The following is a 19,886-nucleotide window of genomic DNA, read 5'->3' on the forward strand; positions in this document are numbered from 1 at the left end:
TCTCAGTAATTTTTCCCCTCCATGTCATGTCTTTCCTATTAAGATGTTACTTTTACAAATAAAAGGGAAGATGATCTTCTCTGGCATTGCACTGTGAAGTCAAAGAGCATGAAACATCTACTTTCAAATGTATATCAGCAAGCAGATGAGGATGGAGAGAAATGATGCGCTCAAGAATCAGATACTTGTGTGCTCATTTCTTAAATATGACCTGAAACTAAACACTTCAAATCTAATTTCTGCTACGGAATGTAAAACTGTGTTACGAAGCAAATTTGCAAGTACTATTATATCTGCTAATGAAAGCTAATGGGAGACATTAGTGTGCATTGGAAAGATTTTCCTGTATACAGTTGTACTGATTCTTAAATGTCTTTCTCAGTCTCGAGAGTTTCTTGGGAACGATTATGAATAAGTAATTATTTGTTCTACCACAGCCCATTACCATTTTCCCATATTTTTTTTCAGCCTTTGATGTTAAATCTCCATTTGTTCAGCAGAAATGTCTATGCGCTTGAAACGAGCTGAAATAATAGTTCATCATAATAGTTCATCAGTGCCTGTTTTGAATTTTTTTTCTATTGACCTGACATTATTAGAAGCATAATCCATTTATTTTATGCACCTATTCCAGCCCTTTGAAAGGGTTTAGACTGCAGTAAAACACCATTCTTAATCAATATCTGTCTTGTCTTTCTAGTAAAAATGTCTAACCATTCTTAAAACGAGATAAATTTGAGAATCTGAATTGCAAAAGTATATAAAATATTAACCTATCTTCAGAGAATGTGTCTGGAATACGTGTATTTTGTCTTGTTCAGGCCTGTTCTGGCAGATTGTGTACATGTTTTATTCATTAACCTGACAAAATGTATTTTTGCAAGCAAAGAAGACAAAGATACTGATTAAGAATAGGATTTTACACTGTGTGCGTGCACAGAAACTGCTATTGTGATGTCTTGTTTGGATTTGGTAACAAGTGAAACGAGGACAACGACTTTATGAAACAAAAAAGCTAGATTCTCTAAATTCCCAGTCAACAAGAGGATGTTGTTAGTTATCATCACATATTTGCATTGCAGGGCAGGGAATTACTGAAGTGTGAATGTGAATTTTAGTAACTCAAATGTGGACAAAAACATTCCCATAATCAGAATGTAGGCTGATGGTCAGATGTATTTATTTTTAAAGGTCTAAAAATAAACTTACACTTGACATTCTCATGTATACGTAGAATTAGTGATGTTTACAATTTTTTATCTCAAAGGATTTCACTATTTGGCAAGCAATCGTAGGCCTGCATTTAGAGCAAATCAAAGGTTAGGATTATGGACTGGATGATAAATCCACACGTGGAAAGTTTATCCCATGATCAGCCTGATGTAATTTATCTCCTGCTAGTGTAGAGTCAAGCAGATTTGAATGTGAAACACCCAAGCTACTGTATGTCTATAGACTGTGTCAGCATTCTGAATGTGTGAATTCATTCACAGCTCATGCAGTGCAATGCATATTATGCTCTTTATTATCTGCCACACACCTAAACCACTGAAAACAATTCCTCCCTGTCAGTATACCCTCTCCATTCCCTCCCCAAGTCCTGCTCTTCTGCTCCTTGCTGGGTTTTCTGTTGATAATTCATGTGCAGGCTATAATTTCAGCTCTGCAGGACTACAGTTTTCCTCTCACCGTTGTGAGACGCTCTGCTATCATACTACTCGGTTGTTTTTCCATTGAAATCTGAAGCCTGCATGTCCTCTTGTTACACTAAGTCATAATTAAATGTCAAATCCGAACAAGCTTAGGGATTTTTTATAGAGAGAACAATGTGAGGATATTATACGCTGAGGAGATTAAGAAGTTTCTTTACATTATATAGCCACATAATGCTTTGCCAGATGTTAGATCAATCCTCTACTGTACGTATTTGCACTTTTTCTCTTTCAGAGAGAATCTCAGAGAGTATTCAGGCTTTATCTGTTAAATCAGATTTATTCAGTTGTGCGGCCAATGACACGATTTACGACACTGACAGATTAATGAGAGGTTATCCTACATTTGGAGGAAGAGGAACAGGATATCCTTTTTGTGTAGCCAATCATTACTCACCTGGTATCTAATCTACCAAATTGTTTGTTTTTATGTTATAAATGATTCTAAGTATGTATCAAGTAATAAATGAAAAATAGAGAAAGGCAGGAGTTATTCAGGTCACGTTTTTATTCTAATAGTCTTACAAGTTGACATAGAGCAATCCATTATAGATTTTGGTCATACAGTTAATTAAGTAGTCACATTTATTATTATTATTATTAAAATCCTAAACCTTCCAGGTTTTTATTTCTAGATTTAAACATTAACTTCTAGAATCTTCTACTGTATAGACATCAGTGTTTCAACAAAAATCTCAATTTCAGCATTTTGGGGGCGCGCCCCTAATATAATGGCAGGGGAAACACTGGACACCCATGTTATTCACTATTTGAGCTGTCGTGGTGATGATATCATTATATCTGTATTATATTAATGTTTTATGTTTCATTTAAAACCTAAAAGCCATATCAAGTGTAAATGGTGAAATGGACTGGAGGCTGATACAGTAACAATGTGTGTATATGTTAAAAATAGCAAGGATGAAGGGAGAGGGTCAAGGAAGGTGGGCGAAATAGAGTATCGGGAGAGAAGCACACATTCACATTGTTTTTCAGTGCAAACAGTATTCTGTATGTATGCAGTGGAGCATAGTTGTGCAATGGAGCATGAGTAGTAAAATAAATCATTCTGCTATGATGTGGCATTTATTTGTAGATAAGTCTGATGGTTGTCGCCCGTGACAGAAAGGTAATCAGCTACTTGGTGATACAAAGAGACAGCGCTGAGGCTCCCTGGGATATATCCTAAAGGATTTAAGGAACAAATCTCATGAAGAAAATGCAAAACATTGGTTAGCATCAGGAAATACTCATAGGTCCTTCCTCATATCCGTCATTACCATCTCATTTTATTCCCTAGAATGTAATAGAGCACTGTAGTGATGATATATTTTTGTTGGCCAACCCAGAAGTTAGCATCACCCTGGTTCCCAATAGGATTTTTCTACTGGCTTTCGGATTACTGCAGAAAATAAGCTTTGTGACCAGCAATAGTTTATGATCCCTATTTCTGTTTGTCATGATAATCATCGCATTTATTTTGAAGACTAAATTCAGTCACATGAAGTAAAAAGCTGAACAGGTTATAAACGAACTATGCCACAGTCACATGACTTCAATATCACCATCAGGTGAAAATCTGACTTTTTCCATGTTTTAAGTGTAATTGGGTCCCGATGCATCTACCATCCTAGAAAATGTGAAGCAGGTCAACCCAGTAACTATTTTGGTAAGCCTTTCTCTTTAAAAATGTGCTCAGATTTCGTTCCCCATGTGACGTAGAAATGGGATCTTATTATAATATTACCGCCCCCTTAAAGGAGAAGTCCACTTTTAGAACAACAATTTACAGATGATGTACTCACCCCCTTGTCATCCAAGATGTTCATGTCTTTCTTTCTTCAGTCATAAAGAAATTATGTTTTTTGAGGAAAACATTTCAGGATTTTTCTCCAAATAATGGACTGCTATGGTGCCCCGAGCTTCCAAAATGCAGTTTAAATACGATCCCAAATGTAGTTGTAAATGATCCCAGACGAGGAAGAAGGGTCTTATCTGGCAAAACGATTTTTCATTAAAAAAATACAATTTAAATACTTCTTAATCTCAAACGCTCGTCTTGTCTTGCTCTGCCTGAGCTCTGTGTATTCTGGCTCAAGACAGTTAGGGTATGTCGAAAAACTCCCATCTCATGTTCTCCCTCAACTTCAAAAATCATTTAAAATCATCCTACATCGCAGCAGAAGTTCTGACCCAGTCTTAACATGCAAAGAAGATCGAACACCCTTAACAAAAAAGGTAAAACAGTGATATAGGACAATTTTGAAGTTGAGGGAGAACATGAGGTTTTTTCAACAGAGGTTGGGAAGAACAAGACAAGACGAGCGTTTGACATTAAAAAATATATAAATTGTATTATTTTTATGAAAATAACCAATCATTTTGCTAGATAAGACCCTTCTTCCTTGGCTGGGATCGTTTACAACCACATTTAGGATCGTATTTAAACTGCATTTTGGAAGTTCAAACTCGGGGCACCATAGCAGCCCATTATATGCAGAAAAATTCTGAAAGGTTTTCCTCAAAAAACATAATTTCTTCACGAATAAAGACAGAAAGACATGAACATCTTGGATGACAAGGGGGTGAGTACATTATCTGTAAATTGTTGTTCTGGAAGTGGATTTCTTTTATCTGCACGTTTTCACCCACAGCACAAGGCTTTTTGTTTTCACAAGTGGTGTACCAGTTCTAACACCATAGCAAAAGTTATAGCAAAGCATGCTAACTGTTCTGTCTTTGGCTGCACAGACGAGCACAGAACACTATTTAGAGTCCCAGCTTCAGAGGAGACAAGAGAGCAGTGGATTTATCGATTTGTTTACTGTATATTACGCCGCTGCCACATAGGTCTAATATAAGCATGCAGTTTCTTTCTCAGCTTTTTACCATCACAGACATAACTGACTGTTTTTGTAACTCCTGTGTGTTTTTAACATAAACTTGTGTGTATTTGACAGTTTAAGCACAGTAAGACATGAAAGAGAAGTTTAGATAAGTACTCACATGCCATGTGACAGCCACTTTCTGTGCGCGTGCTTCTGATGTGTGAGTTCAGAAAAACGTTTATCAGAAGTTTAAACTAATATGGTTTAAAACGCATGATTTCAATGTGATAGACATGATAATCAAAACTAAACAGATGTTTTTTTGCTGAGTATCTGAGGTATGAGCTGTAAAGGCACTGCCCTATTCTGGAAAAGGGGGCGGGGAGCAACAGCTCATTTGCATTTAAAGAGACATGCATGAAAACAGCATGTTTCTGCTTCCACTCAAAATAGGCATTTTCAAAATGATATAATAAATGATCTGTGGGGTATTTTGAGCTGAAACTTCACAGACATATTCTGGGGACACCTGAGACTTATACTACATATTGTAAAAAGGGCATAATAGGTCTCCTTTTAGGAACTTTTGAGATGACACTGCAGAAAAAGACTGTTTTTCTGAGTTTTTTTGAGTTTATGACACGCGTGTCGTAAATCAATAGCGCAAGCTGTTTCTAGACACTGAAGCTAGCCATGTTGTCACGGCAGGAGAAGCTAAAGCTTAGTTTACTATCGATTACTGATATGTTACACTGCATATGACTGTCCAAGGAAGGTGAAGGAGAGCAATCGCTCACAGCATGGATGCAAACTCACACTGGAGTATATTTCATCACAGTCTTGATTCACGGCCACCCACGCTGAGCTGTTAATACTGTAAGACTCTGGCTTGCCAGCATTTAGACATAAACAGGAACTCAGTCTTTTAAAGATTTGTTTCAATGGATATTTAAAAATAAATATTTTCAATGTGGTATTGTATATTGTAAACAATATCCTTAAATTTATCTTAAAAAATGGCTGGTGTGGTTGCCAGAACTTAACTGTTTAGTGAAAAAAATCAGTGACAGTGTTTCAGGTATTATAGGATGGCACTTTAATGCCTGTATATTTTATAACTTTTAGCTGTATATTTCATTAGTGATGTACAGTAATGTCAGTTTACCATTCTGCTTGAAATTTCTTGAATGCTCTCCCACAATGCAATACTACTACTACTAATGCAGTAAACATGAACTAAGTAATAGTTGTGTATGTAGCAGAAATCACCCTAATGTACATCACTGATGACAAATAGAAAACAAGATTATTTATTTAAAAATCATGATTTGTCTCATCATAAATTGTGAAAAAGCATAGGCTTTAAAAAATAACACTATAAACATATAATGCATTTTTAAACCAGTTAATTTTTCCCACCAATATTTATGCAATATAATTACAGGATGTGCATAAAACAAATCATTTGGTGCAGCATCAGAATTACTATTAGTGTTATGCCACCATATGAAGCCTAAATAAACATAAATAGTAATGTATGAAATCATACCCTGTGGGCAATAAATCTTCGTCACACAGGAAGCTTAATAAATGTGTTCTGGGCCATTTTTTGATTTGAAATGTAACCTAAACACATATACCCACATAAACACATATTTCCCAAGGATTATTGGACATATAATCCTTATAGCTCACAATACGTAACGTCTTCATTTTTGCCATACGTGAGTAGGTTTCCAATAGCAACGGGGTTAACTTGTCATTGTGTAGTGTGAAAGCACACAAACACATTTTCTCCCGTAAACAACCGCTCTCATCTTGCTAAAGGTCTCTTTTAATACTCTTACATGTTGTTTACAAGCCTTGAGAAGTAATATCAGTGACAAGCCGCTCTTGACCCCAATTTCAACATCTTGATCCCCATTTTGCACCATGTGTTAGCCATCTTAACATGGACGTAAGGAGAAGCGCACTGTGTAATTGACCCCATCTCTCGCTTTCTAAGCTGCGCTTTAATCCTTTCTGTTTGTGTGCAGTATTACAGAATAGCTCTTTAAGATGGACTCTTCTGTGACCCTCTCTTCATCCTTTTTCTCTGTCCCCCTTCGTCGAGTTTGCTGTGACAAGTGTGATTTGAATAAACCAATAAGTATTAAACCTAAGTGTGTAGTTTATCCTGTACTGTTTGTGCTAGAGACATGAATGATACCACAAGTAGTGCACCTATAGTGCTGTTACATTTATACATTTTGCCTGATGGATGATAAAAACTAGTAGAACATGTGTCTTGAGTCATACAGTTAAGGTGAAAAGTTTACAAAAATAATTTTGTGCGCAAAAAAAAATTAAAATAATGACTTTGTTCAACAATTTCTTCTCTTCCATGTCAGTCTTCGACGCAAATTCACGAGAGTACCATGTAAACACTATCCCATTAAGATTTTAGTGAATTTGGCCCCAGCTGGTTCCTAGATACAGTTGAGGTCAACAGTTTACATCCCTCTTTCAGAATCTGTACAATGTTCATTATTTTACCAAAAAAAGAGGGATCATATAAAATGCATGTTATTGTTAATTTAGTACTGAAGTCAATAGGATATTTCACATAAAAGATGTTTACATAAAGTTCACAAATGGAAATAATAGTTGAATTTATAAAAGTTGCAAATGTCAAAAGTTTACATACACTTGATTCTTAATACAGTGTTGTTACCCAAATGATCCACAGTTGTTGTTTTTTTGTTTAGTGATAGTTGTTAATGAGTCCCTTGTTTGTCCTGAACAGTTAAACTGCCCACTGTTCTTCAGAAGGTCCCACAAATTCCTTGGTGTTCCAGCATTTTTGTGTATTTGAACCCTTTCCAATAATGACTGTGATTTTGAGATCCATCTTTTCACACTGAGGACAATTGAGGGACTCATATGCAGCTATCACAGAAAGTTCAAATGCCCACTGGTGCTTTAGAAGGAAAAACCATGCATTAAGAGCGGGGGGTGAAAACTTTTGAACAGAATGGAGATATGTACATTTTGCCCTTCAGAAGCTGCAGAGGATAGTTACGTTTCCCAGAAGACAAAATTAGTTAAATTTACCCTGATTTTCAAATTTAAAAAGTTTTCACCCCCAGCTCTTAATGCATGTTTTTTCCTTCTAAAGCACCAGTGAGCATTAGAACCTTCTGTAATAGTTGCATATGAGTCCCTCAGTTGTCCTCAGTGTAAAATGATGGATCTCAGAACCATACAGTCATTGTTGGAAAGGGTTCAAATACACAAAAATGCTGGAAAACCAAAAAAATTTTCTGAAGAACAGCAGATGGCATAACTGTTTAGCGCAAACAAGGGACTCATGAACAACTATCACTAAACAAAAAAACACATCTGTGGATCATTTAGGTAAAAACATAGTATTAAGAATCAAGGGGATGTAAACTTTTAAACGGCATAATTTTTTATAAATTCAACTATTATTTTCACTTGTGGACTAAAAAAAGATATAAACATCTTTTATGTGAAATATCTTATTCAGGTCAGTACTAAATAAACAATAACATGCATTTTGTATGATCCCTCTTATTTTGGTAAAATAATTTTGCATTTTGCAGATTCTGAAAGAGAGATGTAAACTTTTGACCTCAACTGTATCTAGGAACCAGCTGGGGCCAGATTCACTAAAATCTTAATGGGATAGTGTTTACATGGTACTCTTGTGAATTTTTAGCGCACAAAATTCTTGTAGCTTCATAACATTAAGGTTAAACCAATGATGTCACATGGACTATTTTAACAATGTCCTTAATACCTTTCTGGGCCTTGAATGTGTTGGTTGCATTTCTGCCTATGCAGGGTCAGAAAGCTCTCAGATTCATCAAAAATATCTTAATTTGTGTTCCGAAGATGAACAAAGGTCTTACGGTTTTGGAACGACATGAGGGTGAGTAATTAATGACAGAATTTTCATTTTGGGTTATCTATCCTTTTAAGAACATTTCTTCATTTCACTGGCCCCAGTAAACTTTTAGAGATGGCCTATTTTGACTTGTGTCAGAAAGCAACCATGTAGCAACACCCTGGAAACCATCCAGAACACAAGAACAACACACTGAAAACCTTTGAGAATACCTCACATCTGTGGAGTATAATTAGTCAGCTTTTCTCTCTTTGTAGACTCCCTTGTGAGCTTCTGTTTTACCTTTGAGTCACCTTTCTGCCTGTGACACTTAGCCCACGATGTGATGTGGCCACTGAACTGCCATCTCGCCACCAAACAGTCACCCCTAACCCCTAATTTCTTTCTCCACCTCTCTATTCTAGACCTTCCTTTGCAGTTCAGATGTAAGTTCAGCAAGACGTCATTCATTCTAACAGAGAGTCAGCTCTTTTCTTCTCCTTCTCTCTCTCCGTCCATTTCTTCACCTTTTGCTCTCTCATTCTTTTATCTTTGTCAAGTTCTCTTGGTGAAACTGTAAATGCATCATTACACATGAGTGAATATCTAGGGTCAGACAGACCTCGTTGGCTCTATTACCTTGATTTCACATAAACTAAAATGACCATTCTTGAAAAAAAAAAACCCCACAACATCAGCCAGACAGGGAGAGCATTCATGCTGCTTTTTAAAGAGACAGTTCACCCAAAAATGACTGTACCATGTAAAAAGAAAAAGTACAAAAAATCAATAGGGACCAAAACAACATTGGACCCCACTGGCTTTCATTTTTTTTTTTACAAAATGTTTTGTGTTCCACAGAAGAAAGAAATGCCTTTTTTCCTCCTTACTAGTTTTGTAAACTCCCTCTTTGTTACTGAGGAACTGGTTGTAAATATTTCATTTACAGCTTCAGTTTTTTTTCCTTAAGATGAAAATACTCAGGTCTTGTCTCCTAAACATTTAAACCTCGGGCAGTCAGAAGTATGATGGGAAATTAGATCCTGTATGCTTCAGACATCATCAAAATGCGTCTTATGATTTGCATTTAGACGAGTTGATTATTATTATGCACCCTTGTGATGTTAGAGCAGATACTGTAGGAATAGACAGCCTACTCATGTTAAACAGTGTATGAAGAAGTGCATGTGTGACAAATATCGCATGAATATGACATTTACTTTGAAAGAAGTGTCACATTGTCACTGAGTCAGATTCAGGGTAATCAAAATGATGACAATGATGAATTGTTGATTTTTATCTTAATCATCAATTTGACTGAGATTTTAATTTAAATGTTGTTTTATCATTAACTGAGAGTGCAGATGTGATGTAAAACCAATATCAGAATGCAGCGTTGGTTTAAATGACGTTAACGTTGACTGAACATTGTTGTAACACTTGTTTGCTAGTTTGGATGAAGGTGTACACTGTTATGACATAGAATGATTCATTTTAGATGTTATGTTTAACATTATATTTGCTCTTGAAAAGAATGTGCTTTTGTTTTTCATTTGTACTAATCCAACCTTGTCATTTCTTGTCATTTCATTGCATAACTTTTTATTATCAGTTTCTGATGGGAATCTTAGAAAACTCAGGTCTCACGTAAAGCTATTTCACTGTGACCTGAGAGCCATAAATCTTGGTTGTGCTTAACAGTCTATGGACGGCAACAAATACTTTGAATGATTTAACTCAATAAGCCAGCAGTAGAAAATAAAAATCCCTTATGATTTGTGTGCAGTGTGGAAAGCAAGAGAGATTATCAGTACTATAAGAACAAACCTTTCAAACGCTAGCTCCCATCACTATGTTAATCTCACAGTTGAGGATAGTAAAACAGAAAATGTAGCTGCATTTACCCACCTTTGAGAGTCTTCTCTTGTGCAAGTCAAATTTATCACTTGGGCACAGGTAGAAGATGTGAAAAAAGTTTAATAAATCATAAAGGCTATGTAACAGAGTACTGTTATATTTAGATGGTCTATGATTAATTTTTAGGTCATAGAATTTTTTATAATTGTGCAGACCTGTCATTTGTTGGATTGTACCATTTTTTTCTGCTTTTCGTTTGAGCCAATCACATGTGACTGCTTAGCTCATTAGACAAAGCTCATTGGCTGGTGGCACCACAAGAACGTTCACTGTTCCAAAACGTTTATTAGTGACTATCCTGATTTGTGACGTGAAAGGCAGAAAATGCGAGAAAAATCCATTTAAGAGCCTCCAAAAACTGGTAAAACATCTACTTTAAAGGAAAGAATTAATAGCATGGTGCAGTTCCAACATAATGGATCATGTGTACCAAATAAATGTCCAGGTATTATTCCAGTTTCAACTTCAAATCTATGCCTAAATTTAAAAAACATCATATGCTAGCATTTGCATATTGTTTTATAACTATTTGGCTGTCTATCCGTCTTTCTATGGAGAACAACTGTAAATAACTAGAAGAGTAAAGTTTGCAAACAAACTTTGAAATTGGCTTGAAAAAGCCTTGTCTGAAAGTTTGAAGCAGTTGTAAAAGCTGGAACTCTGAAAGTTTAGTAGGATAGATTAAATAGAGGTGGACACCCTGGTGAAAAAAACAGCATATGCTGGTTGCTATGTTTTGATGCTGGGATGCTGGTTAGGTATGTTTTGGTGCTGGTTTAAGCTGGTCCTTTGCTGGTTTATGCTGGTCATGTTGCTGGTCAAGGACCAGCATAAACCAGCAAAGGACCAGCATAAACCAGGTAAGGACCAGCATAGACCAGCAAAGGGACCAGCTTAAACCAGCACCAAAACATACCTAACCAGCATCCCAGCATCAAAACATAGCAACCAGCATATGCTGTTTTTTCACCAGGGCAGCATTTTTCTAGCATGATTAAACACATTGCACGTGTGTTAAGCATGATTAGTATGTTGCTAGCATGTTTTCAGCATGATTAGCATGTTTTAGCATTTTTGTTAACATGTTTCTAGCATGATTAGTATGTTGTATGTAGCAGGTTTTTAACATGTTGCTAACATGATTTAGCACATTGCTAGCATGTTATCATGATTAACACATTGTTAACATTATTATCATGTTATCATGATAAGCGTATAGTTAATCATGTTTATAGCATTGTTAGCGCATTGCTAACATGATTAAAATGTTGCTAGTAGCATTAGCATGTATGTCATTAACATGTTTTGCATGATTAACATGTTGTCAACATGATTAGCATGGTGTTAGCATGTTCCTAGAATGTTGTTAACAGGTTTAGCATGATTAGCATGTTGTTAGTATGTCTTACCATGGTTAGCATGTTTCAAGCATGATTAGCATGTTGTTAACATGTTCCTAGCATGTTTTTAGCATTTAGTTAACATGTTTCTAGCATGGTTAATATTTATGCTAGGATGATTTAACACATTGCTAGAATGTTACTGTGATTAACACACTGTTAACATTATTAACATTATATTATGTTGCTAACATGCTGATAATCAAGTTGCTAACATGTCCCCAGTATGATTACCATGTTTTTAGCATGTTTCTAGCATTAATGGCACATTGCTAATACGATTAACTGATGCTAGTATGATTACATGTTGCTAGCATGTTCCTAGTATGTTAACGTGTTTTAGCATGGTTAGCATGCTGCTAGTATGTTTCTAGCACGATTAGCACATTGCTAACATGATTAGCACCTTTTTAGCATTATTATCATGTTGTTGACATGTTGCTAACATATTGTTAACATGTTTTTAACATGTCTGACATGTTGCTAACATGTTTTGAACATGGTTAGCATGTTGCTGGCATGTTTTTGGCATGATTAGCATGTTGTTGGCATGTTTTTAACATAATTAGCATGTTGCTTGCATTAACATAATTCGAATGTCAGTAGCATGATTTAGCATATTGTCCTAGGAAAATCATTAAGCTTTGCTAGTGATAGACAGCTGTACAAAAGTTTTGACTCCCTCATAGAAAGTCTATGGGACTTTTGTAGTTTTGATCATCTGTTTAACGAAAATCTTAAGTCAGTTACAAAAGATATAGAAAGCCCAAGTCAGACAGTCTGAAGGTCTGACCCAAGTTTGGCGGTTGTAGCTTAAAAGCTTGAGGAGAAGAAACATTTTCAAATTTTGTCTCGGAAGAAAAAGAAGAGGAGGAGGAAGCTTAAATAGCAGATCAGTAAGTTGGCTTTTTCAAGCAAACAAGAAGACTATACACACAGTTTTTCATGTAATTACAATGAATGGACACTTTCAAGCTTCAAAAAGGACTCAATATGATGAAAACTATAAAAGAATAATAAAAGTGGTCCATATGATGTATTCAATTCCATGTTACAAAGACATCTGTAAGTAATGCAGTATTTTCAGTAAATAACAAATAAACTAATACATTCACAAACTGAACATATGGACCACTTTTATGGTGCTTTAATGTGTTCTTTTAGTTCTTCTCCGAAGTTTCTCCTGCTCTGTCCCAGGGAAGAAAGAAGGTCTTATGGGTTTGGAATAAAATGAGGATGAATAAATAAATACCAGAACATCTATTTTTGGCTGAACTATCCCTTCATTTCTAATGTGGAATATTCCTTAAAGTTCTAAAGCCTAAGCATGATTCACTATGTCAGAAATAGTACATCTTCTCATGCTTGGGTAACAACGAAAATTCATAGAAGCAAAAACGTGATTCGGGCCTGAGGGATAATAAGGGCACTCACACTTTCCAGTCTGATTGGCAAAAGGGATGAATTCATGCATATCTCCTAGGTTCCCTTTTTCACATTCTCTTCCCCAATGAGGTGATTTGTATAAAATGCCTCATTACACTCTAATCGTTAGACTATTCAAACATCAGTGGCTGGAATCAAACTTCCAAACCACAGCAAAATAGACAAGCTAAGCACACCGCGTTAACTACCATATGCTTCCTCAAATAATGGGCCTCTATTAAGGTCGACCCGTGTTTCAAAAGAGGGCAGGGAACCACAGTTCAGGCATGTCTGGTTGCTTCTCATATAAGTTACAGCAGTGTGCTAGGTCTGCACTGTCATATCTTTTGATGCACTAATGTTTAAATCCTGTTTCTCACCTGAATAGCTGGTGGGCTGCTGGCCAGTTATCGACTAAACATCTCTGTTTTTTTGGGTCAGCAGCTTGGCAGCGAGCAGTTCTGGCAGTTTAGGCGAGTTCTGCTACTGAAAGAGAGAGAAAATGCTGATCAGCTGACCTCCGCTCTTATGTTCTGATTCTCTCACACGATTTTTCAGTTTTTAATTTTTCTTTTTTTCCAGAATTGACTCAAACACCAGTCAAAATCTCACTATATCACCAAAAATCCAATTTTTGATGTTGGAAAATAACTTTCTAAATTCCTTTAAAAGCAAGAAACTACAGATTTATAGGACAGAGATACTTCATCATACTTTATTAATCACAGCATTAAGACAATTGGTTTGTATTACAATTTTTTTTTATATGTTATGTTTAAATATACAAATATGCCATTATCTAATTAAATATGCACTAATTTGCACACATTTCCAGAACAGAAATCTGAACACTGGATAAAGCCAAGTTCAACAGTTTCATTTTGGTGACATATCGAAGTTAAAGGTTTTTGCAGAAGCGATGTTGGATATCACTCTTTATTACCCTATGAGTTAAAAAAAAAATCATCTGCCAGGAAAAAACAACAGGTTTTAGGAATAAAATGTTATATAAACCAGGTGAATGATCAGAATATATATAGGAATAAATTTGGAAAGTTTGGTGCATAAAAGTGCAAAGTGGAAATTTCTGACTCATGCATGAGAAAAACCTCATTTTGAAAAAATGGCCTTTAAAGATACATTATTTTAACTGAAATCTAAATGCAAATACACTTAAAAGTGTATTTTAAATGTTTTCTTATATATATTGAACAAGTTTTTTACAGAGAGGTTTATTCATATGTCATTTTCCCCCTCTGGCTGTTGACAGTATTTTATAATTTATGGAGTGCTAAAAAGAGATAAACTAAATCTTTGGACTCTAATATGTCAACAAAATGAAGTATGAATATTGAACCTGGCTTTATTAAATGTCCAAATTTCTGTTCTGCAAATGTATGCAATGTAGTGCATATTTATTTAGATAATGCCTTGCACATTTATGCATAACATTTCAGAAAACTAGTTTGTAATTCTTAATGCAATCAGTCAACTGGTGAAGTATGTGATATCTATATTTAATGTTTACACTTACAGTTCAGTTTTCCTTGTAAAAGAAAGTTTGGGAGAGACAACCGCCAATTGCTGTTAATGGGGTCAAGTAAAATTAAAGTTGTAGTGGTCTGACTTTAATTCTGACCTGATATTATGTTGTTGATAATGTACACTACCAGTCAAAAGTTTTTGAACGGTAAGTTTTTAATGTTTAAAATAACAGTTTTCTATTTGAATATATTTTAAAATGTAATTTATTCCTGTGATTTCAAAGCTGAATTTTAGCATCATTACTCCAGCCATATGATCCTTCAGAAATTATTCTAATATTCTGATTTGCTGCTCACAAAACATTTATTGTTATTGTTATGTTGGCAACAGCTGAGTACAAATTGTTCAGGTTTTTTTGATGAATAGAAAGTTCAGTAAAATCTTTTTTATTTCAGATAAATACTGATCATTTGATATTTCTGTTCATCAAAGAATCCTGAAAAAATGTACTCTGTTTTAAATATTTATAATAATAATAATACATTTTTCTTGAACAGCAAATCAGCATATTAGAATGATTTCTGAAGGATCATGGAGTAATGATGCTAAAAATTTAGCTTTGATCACAGGTATAAATTACATTTTAAAATATATTCAAATAGAATATAACTGGTTTTGCTATATTTGGGATCAAATAAATGCAGGCTTGGTGAGCTAAAGAGAATTATTTAAAAAACATTAGAATTTTTACTGTTCAAAAACTTTTGACTGGTAGTGTACATGTAGGTCAGAATGTATAAGACTAAGTTACAGTTGATGATTATTTTCACACCAGAAAATGAGCTATGGTGCTTCTTATTATGGTTAACTTAGCATTTCATGTAGCAGAAATTGATACTAGATATGCAATAAAAATAATCTCTCAGAAAGAACCCAAATAGAGGAAACAGTTTCTAACAGTCGATTCAGTGCATGTGAGAATAGAGGACAACTGACTGATGGTGATGCCTTCCCAACTGAGAAAAAAACATTCAGCTTCTTTTTCTCTCTCTCCATCTCTCTCCCTCTTTCATTCTCTTTTTTCACACTTAAGAAGAGGGAACAATTTATCATAGCGCTGCGATTCAGACAGCTTCCTGTTTATAATGCCAGCCAGTTCCTGCAGCTACCTTAAAGAAGACTAGAATCTAAAACAATGCAATAAACATGAATTAAAGACATAAAATGTACCATAAAATGTACTTAATTAGCTAATAACTCAGCTTTCTGGAAATGACATCTACATAAATGAATACTTAGTTTAAATTTAATGAAAAGTTCATTTTTAATAAAAAAAATTTTTTAGGTCTTCCATGCTATTTTAAAAACAAGCCCACCTTCTATACAGTTATTTCTACTCCACCTTTCTTCAGCTGAGTAAACTGATGACACGTTATGCTTTGTGTAATTTTTCAACGTTAACTCCGCCCATACAGACAAGTCATCACGCATGGCTCCGCCCACCAGCGTTGGCGTCATCAATTCAAACTGGTATCGAAAGCAGAGTGAAGCTTGTGGCGAGTCAGAGCGCAGGCTGCACGGAGAAGGGAGGTAGAGACTGTACAGCACGGCCTTTTTATATTTCGTATGAGCACAAAGCCTTGATTCGTGAAGATGTGGACGGCTATAGGGAAGCTGCTGCTTTTACATATGATACTCGTGGGGTTTCTGCTGGTGAACGGTAAGTGTCTGTTCCACGCTGTCAGTCCGCTGTTATGAATGTAAATGATGCTGTAGAAACACCGGCGCAGCCGCGTGCATCTACTTCCTATGACGAGACATTATTTGAGCGTTGTATCACGTAATCTTTAGGCAACTGTATTGTAAAAAAATCACAATCTGATAAGGTAAATGCAGTGTTCATTATGAGGTTTTCAAGCAAAAACTGATTTTTAATGTAATTATAGTAGTCTGTACTTTAAGGGATATGATAGTAGTACGCCACTAGTGCAACTTTACTCCCACTGAATGTGTCTAGTGCATCAGTAAGATAGATCATTAATTATTTCTCCGCACGTATCATTTACAGTTACAGATATAGTTTGTGATATCACATTTACTGTAACCTGTCATTGCACACGTGCACATCGATTACTATGACAGTACAGCTGTTCACAGGACTATGTAAACAGTTGTAGACAATTGTACAATTGCTAAGAATGAGTGTTTTATGCCCCATATTTTCAAAACTTCAAAAGTTTTTAAGTTTTTGATATATATTAAGTCTGTAATAAAATTATATGTGATTTTGTACTTTGTAAGTCACCCAACATTTTGCTTTGCTATTCTTTTGGGATGTTAGATGGTTTAAAGTAAATATCAAAGATTGTTTTTTGTTTAAAACTTGATTGAAAATTTGCACTGTGCATTTACTCAACTTCTTGTCTGACAGGAAATATACCGGACTGTGAAAGCGGTCAGTTTCAGTGCAGGAACGGCAGGTGTATCCCGACTCCATGGAGATGCGATGATGATGATGACTGCTCGGACAACAGCGACGAGGAGAACTGCCGTGAGTAATCTGAACCTTTTTTTAACAGGTGTCTCATGTAGCCATGCTGGGATCCTTTTTGTTCTTCTTTCGACTGCAGTTAAACAACTTTAACGCCCTGTTTCTTTGGAAATAGTTGTGGATTTGGATACTTTCGCACTGGATGTTTCATAAGTTTAACCTCCCAGTTTGACTTATTATGAAGAATGATATCATACACTGTGCGCAAGTTTAGATTACAGTTTTTGTTTTGCTGTATGGCTTGCATTAGTACGGGACAAAGCAGTTGATGTTAATCTTTTGTTAAGATGCTTTTTATTATTGTAATTAGCATTAGTGACATGTATAAAATGGACAAGTGTGATCGTGTTTTTGGTTTGCATGGCATTTTTAGTGGGCATATTTTAAGCGACACAGACATCTAGTTATTAGCTCTAAATGGAAGAAGGACTTTGCAGGAAGGTTGACACAGTCAGAATTGATTTTTTTTTTTTTTTTTTTAGGACGTCTTTTTAGAAAATCGTAATCAGCAAGTTGAATGACTTAATTGAGATGTAGGCTACAGCAGAGGGGAGAAAGGCACAACTGGTTCAAAACGTAATTATCCCGATGTATTGGTCACGGTATTAATTGCAAGTGCAGTAATTAGTCTGGTCAGTTGATTAATATGGTAAAGTGGTTGCACAGTAGAGAGAATGTTTTTACTTTTAAAACTGATGGAATTAAAATTTAACTTTAAAGACTTGAAGTTATTGTACGGTCATGCTATAAAGTGACAATTGCTCATTCTGCGCTGCGTTCAACATGTTGATCAAATATAGTAACTTATAGGGATGGGACGATACACCTACCTCCCGATTCGATACGATTCCGATACTTGGGTGCCGATACGATATGTATTGCGATTTTTTTTTTAAGAATTCCGATTCTACAAGTATTGCGATTCGATATTGTAATGTGTTGCGATTTTGTTTTTTTCTCTCTAGACCATATGGAAAAATGTGAATAGTACACAATATATACACAATAAAAAAACATTTTAGCATTTTTCCTGTTTTATTTCAGTTTATAACAAACGAAATATTTCAGCATAAACAAACAGCCACTAACTTATACAATGTCTCATTTAGAGTTCGTTGGCTTGCAGACGCTTCTGCTTTCTCAGGTTGCTTGGCGTTTAACTCTGGATGATGTCGAGCAAGATGCGTGCTCATGTTAGTTGTATTACCACAGTAGGTTACCAGTATTCGACAGAGTTTGCACACTGCTTTAGACATGTCTAGCTGTTCATTCCCTGGTAATTTGTGAAATCCAAAGTGTTTCCACACTTTGGATTTAAAGTGTGATGGTGCAGGCTGTATATCTCTTGCTGTCTTTCCTTCCGCCATTTTCAATTTTTCGTGTTTGCTAGTAAGAGATGTGACATCATGTAACCGATACAACACATCGCCCTCTGCTGAAATAAAAGACGTAACTTTCGTCCGCCTCGTTTATAAGTAAGTGCTAAAATAAAGCAATGTATTTAATATGAATTAATATCAATTCTGGTGTAAAAAAAATCGATTTTAAAATCGTAAATAAAAAAATCGCGATAGTTAGGTGAATCGATTTTTTGTCCCATCCCTAGTAACTTAGTGTTTTAGTCATGCAGGATGTAGTATTATAAAGGTTTATTGCTCTTGTTTCATGTTTATGAGTTTATGAGCATATGCTTCCTACTAAGCTTTCTCAGCTTCACACAAACTAGTATGTGGAGCAGGATTGTTTAGATGCATTTATCAAGTAAGAGAAAGAGATGTTTGCACTTGGTGCACAACAAAACTTGGTAGGCTTTTGATTTTTGCTTATTTGTGGCCCTGGATCACAAAACCAGCCATGAGGGTGAATTTTTTGGAAACTGAGATTTATACATAATCTGAAAGATGAATAAATAAGCTTTCCATTGATGTATTGTTTGTTATTTGGCTGAGATACAACTATTTGAAAATCTGTAATCTGAAAAAATAGCTTTTAAAGTTGTCCAGATGTAGTTCTTAGCAATGCATATTACTAATTAAAAATTAAGTTTTGATATATTTACGGTAGGAAATTTACAAAATATCCTTATGGAGCATGATCTTTCCGTAATACCCTAATGATTTTTGGCATAAAAAAAAAAAAAAGATAATTTTGACCCATACAGTGTATTTTTGGCTATTGCTGCAAATATACCTGTGCTACTTAAGACTGATTTTGTGGTCCAGGGTCACATTTGACCCATTTTTATGAATTATTTTATTTAAGTTATATGAAACTACCTGATCCGACTTAAGACTTAAATTTGTTCCAGTTTGATTTGAGAGAAATAGTGAAATTATTACGCTCAGACTTTTCTGTGCCATAGCCAACTTTCATTTCCCCAGGTTCAGGTTTGTCGCATGCACCTGGTGTTTTCTTGGCATTGGTTATGCTTATTTAAATGGATGCATTCTAAGGTGCCCTGTTACGTGTGGTATCTCCAGCAGGCAGGGTATCTGTGGGGTTTCTCCCCAGGTAGAAGCTCTCTCTTGGGCTGTCAGCGGGCTGAATGCTCCTCTCTCTCCTCTGGATGTTTTCCCGTGGACTTGGACAGACATTGAATTAGAATAATACCTTAAGGATTGTGCTTTGCGCTCCCCTCCCAGACACAACCTACTCACAGAATTGGCAGGATTCCTCTTT

General features: G+C 35.5%; 1 protein-coding gene across 6 annotated transcripts in view; it reads left to right on the top strand.

Annotated features, from left to right (window-relative positions):
• Positions 1-16,195: 16,195 nt before the first annotated feature.
• lrp8 (low density lipoprotein receptor-related protein 8, apolipoprotein e receptor) overlaps positions 16,196-19,886 on the top strand; it is a 201,431-nt gene continuing 197,740 nt past the window's right edge. For all 6 annotated transcript variants that reach the window (XM_051111510.1, XM_051111513.1, XM_051111511.1 and 3 more), the window contains exons 1-2: positions 16,196-16,376; positions 17,088-17,207. In XM_051111510.1, the coding sequence (XP_050967467.1) occupies positions 16,310-16,376; positions 17,088-17,207 (187 nt within the window). In that variant the 5' untranslated portion in view covers positions 16,196-16,309. The remainder of the gene's footprint in view (positions 16,377-17,087; positions 17,208-19,886) is intronic.

This window comes from Labeo rohita, chromosome 6, assembly GCF_022985175.1.
Source record: "Labeo rohita strain BAU-BD-2019 chromosome 6, IGBB_LRoh.1.0, whole genome shotgun sequence".
NCBI classification, from domain to species: Eukaryota; Metazoa; Chordata; class Actinopteri; order Cypriniformes; family Cyprinidae; genus Labeo; species Labeo rohita.